The sequence below is a fragment of the Enhydra lutris genome, unplaced genomic scaffold (assembly GCF_002288905.1).
Source record: "Enhydra lutris kenyoni isolate GAN:26980312 unplaced genomic scaffold, ASM228890v2 scaffoldscaffold66, whole genome shotgun sequence".
In the NCBI taxonomy this organism is placed as follows: Eukaryota; Metazoa; Chordata; class Mammalia; order Carnivora; family Mustelidae; genus Enhydra; species Enhydra lutris.
The window spans coordinates 11695863-11709511 of record NW_019154150.1 but is presented as its reverse complement, the minus strand read 5'-3'; the positions used below and the strand labels follow the sequence as shown (position 1 = coordinate 11709511).

General features: G+C 44.9%; 1 protein-coding gene across 3 annotated transcripts in view; it reads left to right on the top strand.

Moving 5' to 3' along the window:
• Positions 1-13649, top strand: part of LOC111159039 (sodium voltage-gated channel alpha subunit 10) — a 95633-nt gene that overhangs the window by 30312 nt on the left and 51672 nt on the right. For 2 of the 3 annotated variants that reach the window (XM_022521408.1, XM_022521407.1), the window contains exons 6-12: positions 503-694; positions 1118-1184; positions 4865-5006; positions 5147-5344; positions 6059-6229; positions 9380-9673; positions 12177-12288. In XM_022521408.1, coding sequence (XP_022377116.1) covers positions 503-694; positions 1118-1184; positions 4865-5006; positions 5147-5344; positions 6059-6229; positions 9380-9673; positions 12177-12288 — 1176 coding nt within the window. The remainder of the gene's footprint in view (positions 1-502; positions 695-1117; positions 1185-4864; positions 5007-5146; positions 5345-6058; positions 6230-9379; positions 9674-12176; positions 12289-13649) is intronic. The other variant, XM_022521409.1, reaches the window with a different exon arrangement.

Sequence of the window (13649 nt, the reverse complement as noted above, 5' to 3'; positions counted from 1 at the left end):
TCTGTCTCATTGTATCTCCTTTGCATCTCTCTCTCTCTCTGTCTCTCAACACACACACTGAGGTCCATGTGTTTCCATCCTCAGGCTGCCTCCCAGGACTGAAGTAAGTATAGAAAAACAGATGTCAAATTACTAGAATCAAGTTAGTAGCCTTATATCTAACAAAGTGCCTGAAACATAACAGGTACTCAAGAATTATATTTTAAATTGAATTGCTACTATCAGAAGTTTATTAGCTTTACAATGATAAAAAAAAAATGCATCACCTGTGTCTCAGGTGTCTCATCCTTACAATGGAACAATAATTTCTGCCTCCATCTCAGGGTTTTTACAAGGTTCAAATGGGGAACTGCACTTGGAACTGCCCTAAAGTTTGTAAAGTACCTCACACCTATATGTAGTGAAAGGATAGGACAGTTAAGATGCAGGACATCAGGCATATGTGTGTGCTCTGTGGCTGGTACCTCATACACATGGGAGTGTTGCTGTCATCTTCCCACAGGACTGAAGGTCATTGTGGGAGCTCTGATCCACTCAGTGAGGAAACTGGCAGATGTGACCATCCTCACTGTCTTCTGCTTGAGTGTCTTTGCCTTGGTGGGTCTACAGCTCTTCAAGGGCAACCTCAAGAACAAATGTGTCAAGAATTGTGCAGCTCTCAATGAAACGGGCAACTATTCCTTTTACAGAAAGCAAGAGTGGAATTACTGCCATAGTGACACAGGTCTGGTTGGCCAGGGATGTAAAGCCCCCGCATACCTATATGGAAATATATTTTCATTCCTCTTTCCTGCGAAAATGCTTCTCCTGATCTATGTTTTATTTTGGGTCCCCATTTTCTGTTGTCCAATATCCCTTTTACAAGGAAATGAGCTATAAATCTAGGGGCAAGTCATCCTGCTGGGGGAGGCTCAGAGTTAAAGTCACTGCTTGGCTTTTCTCTTCCCAGATGGGACTTCACCCTTCCAAAAGTCCCAGCATGCCTACTGAGAGCACATAGCTAAAAGAACACGCCTTGCTCAGGCAGAAGACTGAGGAGGTGATGCCTCCACTGCATAAAGCTTGAGCTAGAGGGTTCAGAGCTATATTCATGGCTTTAATTTCTTCCTTTCTCCTGCAGATTTCTACTATTATAAGCCAGGCACTTCAGATCCCTTACTGTGTGGCAATGGATCTGATGCAGGGTGAGTGCCCAACCCATGACGATGCACCAATGCCCAGCCGTCCTTTCTCTTTTGCCATTATCATTTTCTGGGTAGCGACTGGTTTGCAGACCCCAAGGGATGATGTAGAAATGAATTAGTCATAGCTTTAGCCATCCCCAGGCTCATGGGGAAGGAGTGTAGGAGTTAGTTTTTGTTATGTAACCAACAGCCCCAGGATTTTGTGGCTTAAAACACTAGCCGTTTATTTAGCTCAGGATTCTGCACATTAGCATATTGAACTGAGATCAGCCTGGTGTTCTGGTATTGCCTGAGCTTATTCATACATCTGCAAACAATGGACAGATTAGCAAGGGGCCAGCTAATCTAGGACAGTCTCAGCTGGGGCAGCTTTTCTGTTCCATGTGGTATCATCTCCCAGCAGGCTAGCCTGGTCTTGTTCTCAAGGGCAGAGAGAGGGTTCCAAGAGAAAGAGTGAAAGTGTGTAAGATCTCTTGAGACCTAGGTTCAGAACTGGCACAATGTCACTTCTACTGCATTCTATTGACAAAAGCCAAGTCACAGACCAGTGCAAATCTAAGGAACTTGGAGATAAACTCTACCTCTTGACTGGAGGAGCTATGGCAATTTTATGGCAAATGGGTATTATGGATACAGGTAGAACAGTTGTGGCCATTTTGGCAATCTACCCCAGGAAGGAACTAATATATATTAAATATGTTCCATGTCAAATGTTCTACATTTGATCACCACAACTCCGTCACATGGGTTTTGTTATCCACACATGACATAGGAAGAAACACGTGCATCCGTCTTTGCCATTTCAAATTCTTACAGAGGCTTGATACATAACAAATGAGAGGATTAGGCTGGGGGGGCAACTGGGTGATGGCAGTTTGTACCCCCATTTAAAAGGGCCAGTCCACTGCTCAGCCTAGCTTTTGGTTGCCACATGGAAATGTGAGTCCACTGCTTCCAGCTCTTCTAACTTTTAAAAAAAGAAAGATAAGAATTCAGATTTTTATGTGAAATCTCCCAACTACAAACATTGGCTACCAATTCTAAAAAATGTCTACATATTGTGGGCCAAACAAAATGTTTCTGCAAGCCAAATTCAGCCTGCAAGCTGCCAGTTTGTGAGCTCGGATGCATATACATAAAGATGCTTCCCTGTAAAGAAGAAGTGCTCTGCTAGAGGCTCCATGGGCTGAGAAGACACAGTGAGGTGATGGTGGGAGACAGGGCAGGAGGTCAGGGAAGGTTCCTGGAGGTGGTGGTTGAGGTGAGCATTGAAGGACAGGCAGGATGTCACCAGTTTTGTTGAATAAGAGATGGTTTGGATGGGGGCCATCCCAGGGGGCAGAACAGAATGTGAGACAAAGCAAAGGGGTAGCTGTCTCCTCAAGCTTGCCTGCTGCTTTGACCACTGGAGCAGGCATGAACAGAAAGTTCAGGCAACAGATCAGCAAGGCTCATCTTTCCAATCTCCATGTTTGGGGATCTGGAACCCCAAACCCATATGACCTCATTCCCTGAATGGCTAACAACCCCAGATTACCCAAGTGGAGCTGGGTGGGACCTGTATGGAGCTTTGCCTTAATCAGCTCATTAGCCAGACAATCTCAGATAGAGCTGAGAATTTGATCAACATGGGCTCCTTTTCCTCTTTCTTCACAAATGCACTTGGCATTTGGTTCTTTGGTTCAGAGATAGGACTGTTCTGATGTCAGTTTGTCTTTGACTTAAATCTAAACCAAAGGCCCCCTCAATGTCTTTTTTCCTATCTGGATAATGGCATTTCTCATGGCAATGGCTCCAGAGTAGCTTAAGGACTATCTGTGGTAAAGTTATGGTGTCCACCCATGGCCCCACAACCCACAACCCAGCTGTAAAAGAGGTCAGACATCCTACTGGGCAGGTCTTGGCCAGAAAATAAAGAAGTGGGTAGGGCTGGGATGGCAAGAGAGGCCAACTCAGGATGATGGGCAGAGTAAGTCCTGAAGGGCATACTGTGAAGATGAAAACTGGGTCCTGTGCTGGGCCACAGAGAATCCAGAGACCTGAGACCCTCACTGACCAGTGGCACTATAGTAGGAAAGTCCAGGGTCTCAAGGTAGAAAACAAGTACTAGGAAACACGTAATGATTTTCAGCATTCTTTCACATGTACTCTTCTAGTCCATTCTTTTGGTCACTTCAGGTTAAAAACAGCAGAAATTTTAATTTACAATTTACATATAATATTTACTATGCTGAAGGCACCATGCAAGAAGTGTTGTAGTGTGATCTCATTTAATTCTTAGAGCAATTCATTATTGATGTGTAGCAACTGTAGTGGGATTTAATGGAAGACATGGAAATTAGGCTACCCTTGGAGTTAACTAGAAAACCTATGGGTTAACTAGCTCCTTTGGCAAGCAAATCAAAAGATTGTCTGTCTTTAAATGTGGGTCTAGAGAGGCTAGGAACTCACAACTCTCCAATCAAGATTGAAGATAGAATTAGGATTAATTATAGTCAAGTTGCTGGCACCCTAATCAATTGTATGGGTCCCAGAATTGTGTGTTTCCATGGATGTCTGGAATAAGGACAGCCCCAGAGATTGGTGTTAGTGGAGGTGTGCTGGAGTAGTAGAATCCTAGACTACAAATAAGATATTAATGTTTTCTCAGCAAAGCCATCCCACTGAGGTAAGTGAGAACACCTCGTGCTTTTAGCTTAGAGATACTTCTTGACATCAACTTATTCCCTTATTATGAGAAAGTGAAGAGTCAGTCCTGCACTGCCCACCCCAATGCTCACCATGTGTGGTCATCTTCAATTTGGCCTTCCATCATAAGTCAGTCTTCACAGGCTATTTGACATTTATATTTCTCCTTTTGAATAAATACATTGACATCTGTATGGTTTTAGCAACTGACCTCTTTTCCCTGAACCTCAGCTTCCACATCTGTAAGAAAGGATGGGTCAAATGATTAATTTATAGCATTTATAAAGTGCTTAGGAAGAGAGAGGCACACATAAGTGCCCAGTAAGTGGAAAGTGTTGTTTTTATTGTTATATATAATTGGTGAGTGAAGTTGACTAATGTGAGTCCTCCTTTGATGGACAGGTTGGCAGATGTCGCCAAAAGCCTCGGGTTTTCAGTCTGCATTATTGATACTGACTCTCCTTCCCCTGGTATGAACCTGCAAAGAGTTTGCCACCTTATGGAATCTTGTCTGGACAGTCAGCTGTCAGGCCACCCCCTCTGCATGAAACTCTGAAGTGAAAGTATTATCATCTCCATTTAAATGGGCAAGAGAGGGGCGCCTGGGTGGCTCAGTCGGTTAAGTGTCTGCCTTCTGCTTGGGTCATGATCCCAGAGCCCTGTATTGAGCCCCTTGTAAGGCTCCCCACTCAATGGGGAGTCCGTTTCTCCCTCTAACCCTCCTCCCTCTCATTCTCTCTCTCTCTCTCTCTCTCTCTCTCTCTCTCTCAAATAAATAAATAAAATATTTAGAAAAATAAAATAAAAAATAAATGGGCAAGAAGAACTGAACCTTAAAGGAATGAAGATCATCCAGTTAACAAGAGGGAGGCCAGGTCTTAAACTCTAATCTTTGACTTCAAACCCTATGGTCTTCCTATAGCCCTGGGCTGTCTTGCCCCCAAGGAGCAGAGAGACTATGCAATTGATGACCTTCTCTATTCTTGCTGCAGCCACTGCCCTCAAGGTTATCTCTGTCTTAAGACATCTGACAACCCAGATTTTAACTACACCAGCTTTGATTCCTTTGCTTGGGCTTTCCTGTCACTGTTCCGCCTGATGACACAGGATTCCTGGGAACGCCTCTACCAGCAGGTATTGATCTGCATGTCTCCCTACAGACTGGTTTGGAAGCTAGGGAGTCAGATGCATGCCTACCTTTTCCCTAGAGGAAGCTGGCAACATCAGGGGCCCTCAAACTCTGGATACAGATGTCCTTTCTCTTGAATCTGCAGACCCTGAGGGCTTCTGGGAAAATGTATATGGTCTTTTTCGTGCTTGTCATCTTCTTGGGGTCTTTCTACCTGGTCAACTTGATCTTGGCTGTGGTCACCATGGCATATGAGGAGCAGAACCAGGCAACCATTGATGAAATTGAAGCCAAGGAGAAGAAGTTCCAAGAGGCCCTTGAGATGGTCCGGAAGGAGCAGGAGGTCTGTGAGGGGTGGATGCTTTGTGAAGTCCATTACAAGCTGCACATTCTTGGGCAGAGTTCTGGATGAGCCACTTAGATTAAGTCTGTCATTCCAGGGAACTGTAAGAAGATTCACTGTACCTTAAGGACAATTTTAGGTCAGGTGTTCTTAAAAAAGAACCTGATGAAGATCTTGTGCCAGTGATTTATTGAGGGGTGCTCTCAGGAAAATGAAAGAGAAGGAAGTAGGATGGGACAGGAGAAGAATTAAACAAGAAGGTGGCCTCAGCTAGAGATGACCTTCACCCTGATCCCATGGGGAGCTCTGTGGTATGCTTGTATCACAAAGTTAACTGTGCCTCAAGGCAAGAGGGCTGGCCTTCTACACCCCCATACCGGCCCCAGCCAAATGTACAGTCAAAGGAAATACTCACAGAATAGTGTAGCTGTGATCCATTAGCAGCTAACACTCAAGCAGCTGAAGATGAGTATACTGACCTGGAAAATGGATTTGGGCAGGACATCAGCAGGTCATACTAAGGGGTGTGAATGAAAGGGATGACCCAGAGCTGGCTCTTCCTGCCATGCCTCAATCCCACTACCACCCAGGTTCTAATCCTGACCTCCTTTGTTTTAGATACCATCACCTCTGTGACACCGCATGGGTAAGGGACACATTCATGCTAAGCTCAATCACATGTTGTTGGCTGCAGCTGCTGTTCTCTCTCTTCAGGTGCTGGCAGCACTGGGGATTGACACAGCATCTCTCCAGTCCCACAATGGATCACCTTTAGCTTCCAAAACTGCCAGTGAGAGAAAGCACAGAATGAAACCAAAGGTGTCAGAGGGCTCTACAGATGACAACAAATCACCCCAATCTGATCCTTACAACCAACGCAGAATGGTAAAGTGCTCAAGTTCTATAAGAATTAGCCACCTTTGCAGCCGCCATGAACAATGATTGGAGTAGGAAGACATTTGTAGCAGGGAGACAGCTAGAGGCACAAAGATTAGGAGGATGTTATAGTAATCCAGACAACACACCACCCCGCCCCCAACCAAATAGTGGCCTAAACTAGGACAGGGGCATTGTGGACATGAAAAGGGAGTGAATTGTGACTTTTATTGGGGGTAGGGGACAATAAGACTGGAACTTCAGAATGTGGAAAAAGGAGATAGGAGTCCAAAATGACTCCCAGTTTCCAGAATTGCATAGTTAGATGGGTGATGATTCTAAGGCAGGAACACTGGAGGAAGAACTAAGTTTGTAGGGGAAAGTGGTGAGCCCATATTGGATGCTGACCTTGAGTTGTCCAAGGACCTGTGGACATCGAGGGTTAGCTTCCTTATAACTTTTTGATCTGTAATTCTGTCCGAGGTGCTGAAATCATTTATAAGCTTCTTTCTGACCTTGGAAAGGATTCCAGACCCATCTCTGTGATGCAGTCCAGCCTAAGAATAACTTCAGTACCTCACTTCAGACCCTGTAACAATTCCGTTCACCACCAAACCTTCTACATCCCACTCCAAGATTCCCTATACTCACCAAGTTTCCTCCCACCACTTCACTCTCCCTTGAAAGTCCTGTGTACCCCAAATATGCCCTTTCCAGAGACCTAAGAGATAATAACCCCTTTGTGGAAGAGCAGCTCCCACATTAACAGTATGAGAAAGGGGATAAACACGGCTATTTTTCAGGCCTCTTGAACTTCACTTCCCTCTCAGTCTCTCTTCCTGTGTTCATCTGAAGGATGTTCTACTTCTTATAACACAGTCTCTATAGTCCCCAGACTTATGGTGTGCCTATATGTACATAGACATGCTCACACGCACACTGGTCTCAGGGACATACACACCTCAGCGTTGATCAGATTCTGGGCCCTTCCCTTCCTTGCTCTGCCTCTTTTGAGCAGCATGCACAAAGTACAGATCAGAAGATGTTTGAGAGGGGATTTGACCAGGATGAATCACAGCTTCCATGGAAATGTCAGTGATACTGTGCATGGGGCTTTAATTCCCCTCATTCAGTCAGCCCCACGTAGATTAGCACCTGGATGTCCAGTAATTGTTTGGTGTGTATGTGCTCATCTCTCCAAATTGATTTACCTTCAGATGGACAAAAGAGGAACTCATCTTGGTAATGCAATAATACTAAGTAGAGTGGTGTAAAGAGATGACTAAAACGTGGTCCATTTCCCAAGGACATCTATTTGGTGGAGGAGACAAATAGAAAAACAGCTTATGTGCTACATACTATATTAGGGAAACACACATGTTGTTTTGGGGATATTAGAGGCACCCTCTCTTATGGGGGTAGAGGTGTATTAGGAAAGGCTTCATGGAGGAGGAGATATTTGAAATGAATTGAAAATAGTAAGTACGGGTTCCTCCAGTAATTGAAGACTGCAGAGGAGGGGAAGATGAGTATTTTTCAGGCCTAAAAGAGAACATGTATGTGCAAGGGCAGGGAAGCACTATTTGGATACTTCTTTACTGTTCACTAATGGATTGGAATTCGCTCAAGAGGGCTTCCTCTTCCTCTTTTCCCAGGTGTGCTCTTGTAGTAAAGCGACTATAAGCAGTTTTTACATAAAGCCATTTTCTAACTAGCAACTGTGAGTGAGAGGTTGAGGGTAGCAATGAGGAGAGACACAGCAAGGGTTTCAGGGAAACCACAGGACTCCAGCTGGTCTGCTTGGGTGATGCATTTTAAGGCAACTCTAGCTCTTAGATTCAGAGGTCATTGCCCACCATTTGTCAAATAAGTCAATTCTGAAATATTAACTGGTGGCCAGGGAAGCACTACATGTCCAATATGGGACCAAAATCTTCTTAGTTTCTTCATTGGTTTGCTTAGTGCCCAACCGCAAGTAACTCAGTCATCCCATTTTTAATAAAGATTTGCCAGATCTGCTCCTTTACTTCAAAAGTGGGAAGGATTTGTGGATTTTTTTTTATGAGTTCCATAATCCTTGGACATATATTCTAGGTAAAGAGTGCCCTGTTTAAATTACTGAGATTACAGTGATAGTTGCTGAACAGAACTGGGCTCCAAATAATCCAGAAAGGAAACTTCAGTTCTGTGGTATAGGGGAGTAAGTAAGGAGGACTCTAATGGACAAGATGTCCCAACTTCAGTAGTTTTATTACCAGAAGGAATTAAGGATAGGGGAAACATGCAGAAGTATGATCAGAGTTTACTGGGAAGTCAGTGTGTAGATCTTCAGAAATACTTCAGACGGTCTAGGACAGAACTGATAACTTGTTATGGTCAAGTTCCGACGGGGTCAAGGGTACTACCCAACCCAGGCTCCAGGGGCTCTGGGCCTGTGAATTAGCTCCTTTCTTGGGCAACTCTAAGCCTCACAGTTCCCTCAGTGGTAGATTTTGATGGAAAATGTTTATTGATTTGGAGGAATGGCATTATTCTTCCAGGAAATTAGGCTGTAACTCTCCCTTCAATCTCCCCATTGTAGACTATTCAAAGTTAGCCTCAAGGGATCCTTGAAACTCATTACATTACAAAGCTCTTGTCTCCTTTGCAACACAAACTCTCAGGTTTATATATGCTGGATCTAATGAATTGCAGAACCTAATTTTCAGACAATAAAGTGCCCTTGTTCATTCAACAGCCATTTACCAGGCTTGCATAATAGTCTCCTCAGGTCTCAGCTTTACATGTGGAATAAGGAATTTAAGACAGCTTTGTCCAGCCCCATGGCAAATGCTGGTAAAGACTAATCCCTTTGGGTGACAAGGTTGTCTTCTGACATTCTTGGCTGTCATGACCTATTTGCTGGTCTTAAGCAGCCTATAATCTCTCATCTCTCCTGGCCTTTTCCCAGGCTATGTCAAAAATATTCTTCTCCCTCATTCTCTTCCCATGTTTACCTTGACTATGCCTTAGATCTGTGTCTTTAGTTTTCTTCTGGAAGTTCATGAGAATAAGGGCAGGGGAATGGGAGTGGGTGGAGGAAGTGTTGGGCTCCAGATTTGCCAGCAAGCTGAGCTTCCAGCCTGCCTTTATTTCTTGCTCCTTTGGGGCAATACCCAGTCTTTCCTAGGCCTCACCTCTGGGAGACGCCGGGCTAGCCATGGGAGTGTGTTCCATTTCCGTGCCCCTTGCCCAGATACCTCATTCCCTGATGGGATCACAGAAGATGGAGTTTTTCCTGGAGACCGTGAAAGTCATCGGGGCTCCCTGCTGCTGGGTGGGGGTGTTGGCCAGCAAGGCCCCCTCCTTAGGAGTCCACTGCCTCAACCCTCTAACCCTGGGCCAGGACATGGAGAAGACGGACACTCCACACTGTCCACTGGTGAGCTTGCCCCAGGGGGCATCGAAGTCTCGGTAAGTTTGTCAATGCTCCAGACTCTTGGGCTGCCCTCCAGGTAGAGGCCAAGAAACCCTGAGTGTCACCCATGGAAGGGTCCCTTAGGCAACACTCTGTCCAACATTTCCCAGCTACCCTCATTTTACAGGCAGGGCAGGTGAGAGCCAGAGGGGTTGGGTTTACCTGAGGTCAAACAGGTTCTCTGGTTTACTCAGCTGTACATAAATACAAATTACTTCCCGATTGATACCCCCCTTTTTTTTTCAGTGTTCCTCTGCCCCCACTCACTATCACTGCTTTAGAGACATGAATATGAGAAAAATGGAAAGTTCTCTTTCTGCCTGTATTACTATGCTGGGCTTAGCACATGGGATCCAGTGAAATTCTGGGAGGTTCCCTGCACAGATATTAGCAAAAGCAAAGTATCCCTTGCTTTACTCAGAGAAACAATAACTTGCCAAAATGTCCAAACTAGGCAACAGCGACTAACTGGCAAGCACTCTTAATAGAATGATGGCAGAGTAAAATAGCAAACCAGGGACTCCTTATTAAATTGAGAGCTGTGATTTAATTTGAACTCTCCCTTTAGTTTCAGTAATGATGCTTCTAGTGTTTTTCATTTGCCCTCCCTGTCTAGCCAGAGACACAGAGAAGTCTGCAAATAGACTTGTAAACTGACCATGTATGGCTCTGCAACTTGGATAAGTCCTACCAGGTTACCTTAGCTCCATCTCTGACTGGATGCCATGTGATCCCAGCTAGAAACAGATGAACCATTCCAATGGGCAAGTGGGGAGAGTTTATTGAAGCATTTACAGAGGTGTGTGCTGGGCTCAGAACTAAGGAGGGACAGGGAAACACCTAGAGATGAGCAATAAGGGGGAGCTGTTACATGCTCAGGCTGAAGAGGTGAGATGAAGGACCAGCAAGAGCTGGGTGGCCCAGCAAAACTTGTGAACCAGGTGGAAGATCACAGCCACTACCCAGCCACAGCTCAGCAAGGAAGAAGCCAGGTGACAGCCTACTCCTCTCTCCTTCCAAACTCTGATCTTCTGTGTGTGCCTCCCATTGGACAAGCCTGACCAGAACAGGAGGGCCAGGGTGATGCTGCTTGTACAGAAAGCACCTCATTAAAGAATTTCTCCCTAGATTACTAACTCTCTGAGATATTCTAGCTTTTGATTCATTTTAATTAAATTGCTTGGCTAGTGCAAGATTAACTCTTTAGGCTCTTCTGTGTCACATGGATGTGGGTTTCAATGACAGGTGTGCCACTTACCAGCTGAGACACCTGTAACAAGTCCCTTAAATTCTTCAATCCCCCATGTCTCCCATTTAAAAAGTTTCTAAGTAGCTGAAGGGTTAAATAGAATCATAAAGTGCCTGCATTGGTACACAGGTGTCTGACAAATAACAATAGTTTTAACATCTCTTATTGAGCTTTCATCATTGAAAACTTTCTGAACGTTCTTTATATGTATTAAGGCACTTTCTACTGTATACCTATGAGCTTCATCTATGGGAGGTGCTCAATAAATGCTTGTCAGATTTGGATTCAGAATGGGTGTGCAGCGCTGAATCAGCTGCTGTGGGCACAGGATTCCCCATATCCAGGGTAGTGTGCGACTAAACTCAGGGGCACAGAACCCAGATGGAACTTCCAGTGAAGACCCGAAGAGGAAAGGCTCAAAGGATTGTGTCAGACAAGGAACACTGAAGAATCAAGACACACAAATGTTCCCTTAGAAAGAAAAGGACTGGGGACGCCTGGGTGGCTCAGTGGGTTAAGCCGCTGCCTTCGGCTCGGGTCATGATCCCAGGGTACTGGGATCGAGTCCCACATCGGGCTCCTTGCTCAGCAGGGAGCCTGCCTCTCTCTCTGCCTCTGCCTGCCTCTCTGCCTGCTTGTGTGCTTTCTCTCTCTAAAAAAAAAAAAGAAAAGAAAAGAAAAGAAAGAAAGAAAAGGACTGTGTGGAGTTTGGAACTGGGTTGTATGCTGGGAGAGTAATGAGCCTATTAGAAAGGAGGTCAAGAAAGCCTGTCCTGGAGAGGAATTCTTTGTGAACCGCATATGCACAGCAGAGACTAAGTCTTGGAATGACTGCCCGGTCCACCACTCAGGCAGCTCTCACTTACCTTGGGTAGATACCTCAGAGACACTTGAGACAACCCTATCTCCCACTCTGGCGCCCAAGGACCTGTCCTCAGGCAGGAGTTTGCAGAGCCTCAGGTGAGCCCATGTTATAGTGTTAGTTAAAAACCCAGACTCTGCTTGCACCTAGCTTCAGGTGAGCCCATATTATAGTGTTAGCTACAAACCTAGACTCTGATCTTCATGCCTAAGCTCTTATCCCAAGTTCAAGAAGCAGCCCCATTTCCCAAAGCATAACTGTAGAGGATCATAGCTTCACCAGGCAACTTGTGACCACAAAAGACTGGCCAGTAAGAGGCTGAGTGACCTATCTTTGCCACTGATGACTTCAGGTTGGGGGAGTATCCTGACTGTTTGTGTCCCAGCAGGCATTTGATGCAGGACAGAAGAAGACTTTCTTATCAGCAGAATACTTGGATGAACCTTTCAGAGCCAAAAGGGCAATGAGTGTTGTCAGCATCATGACCTCTGTCCTCGAGGGTAAGTATCACTCATTGGAACATCCATCCATGGTGCTACAGTGAGTCTGCATTTGAGCAGCAGAGGAGATGTTCCAAACCTGTGTCAAAGATATCACGCATCTGTGTCCTGGGATCCTAAATACTATTCCTTTTCATGCCCTTCATCCCATCATCTTTTATCAATGTGTGTTTTTTTAAAAATATGGACAATTTTTTCAAAAACAATAGAATCCAATGAGTTTTTAATGCCCTAGTTTCAACTCTTGTTCAAATTTACATCTGCTTCATTTGCATTCACAAAACTAAATTTGAGAAAGTGATCTGGCAGGCACCAGAGAATTTCAAGCTACCTCAGGTATGCAAGAAAATTTACAGTCCTTAATTTTTAAATACAGCAAAATTATCCTGTCATTTTTCATGGTTGTAACTTTTATGGTTATAACTTAATTTTTATCTCAAACCCCCATTATGCTAAGCATTGGAAGATGACTTAAGTAAATTAATCAGTCAATTTAACTAAATTCTTGTTAATTCAGGGCTCCATCAATCAGATGGGAATCCACTTAGCCTCCTCAGGGTTATATTCCAATTGCTTACACCAAAACAGAAGCTGGAGGAAAAGTGGCACTTGTTCACGACCACCTGACGCTCAAGTTCTCAAAAAGCATGACTGCATCCTCCTGACCCTGACTATAAGGCCTGTCTTCTTATCCACCCTTTATTTTGCCTCAGGGTATGGAAAATATGGCCTTCGTCCTGTCCAGTTACTTGCCTCCCCTAGACAAATTTAACATGTACTGGGCTGAAGGAGGGAGAGGAAGCTTGGATGCTGGTGTGTTTCTGAGAAAGGGCTCTCTGTGTGCTCCCCTTCCAGTCCTAGACTGAATCCTAACTGTGAGGAAGGGCATGATGAAACAAAAAAAGAAACAAAACAAAAGTTTGAGGGATTTGAAAAACAGAACCAATCTATACCTTACCTTCTAGGTGAAGCGAGGAGTGGCAAGTCTTAGGAAAAGACCCACATACCCAGCATGGCATAGAAACTGTACAGTAGAACAGGCAGATAACCCACTTGGGTAGAGAGGGCCTGAGGCAGCCCCAGAGAATGCTCTGTGGCCTGCATGGCAGGAGAGTGGCTGGAGGGCTGGAGAAAGAGGTGAGCGAGAGGCAAAGAAGGAACGGCCATCTTGGTGACTCTCCCACCAGAGACCACATGGGAACTACAATGACTTGTAAAATACACCTGGCAATGACCAAGGACCAGCTCAGCAGTTCCGCTTCTGGTGAACCCTGGGCCCTCCAGAACTCAGACACAACTTCAGATAGTGAAGTAGTAGCAGATATTGAATTAACTAAAACAAGATTCCCAGGTTGGGGACT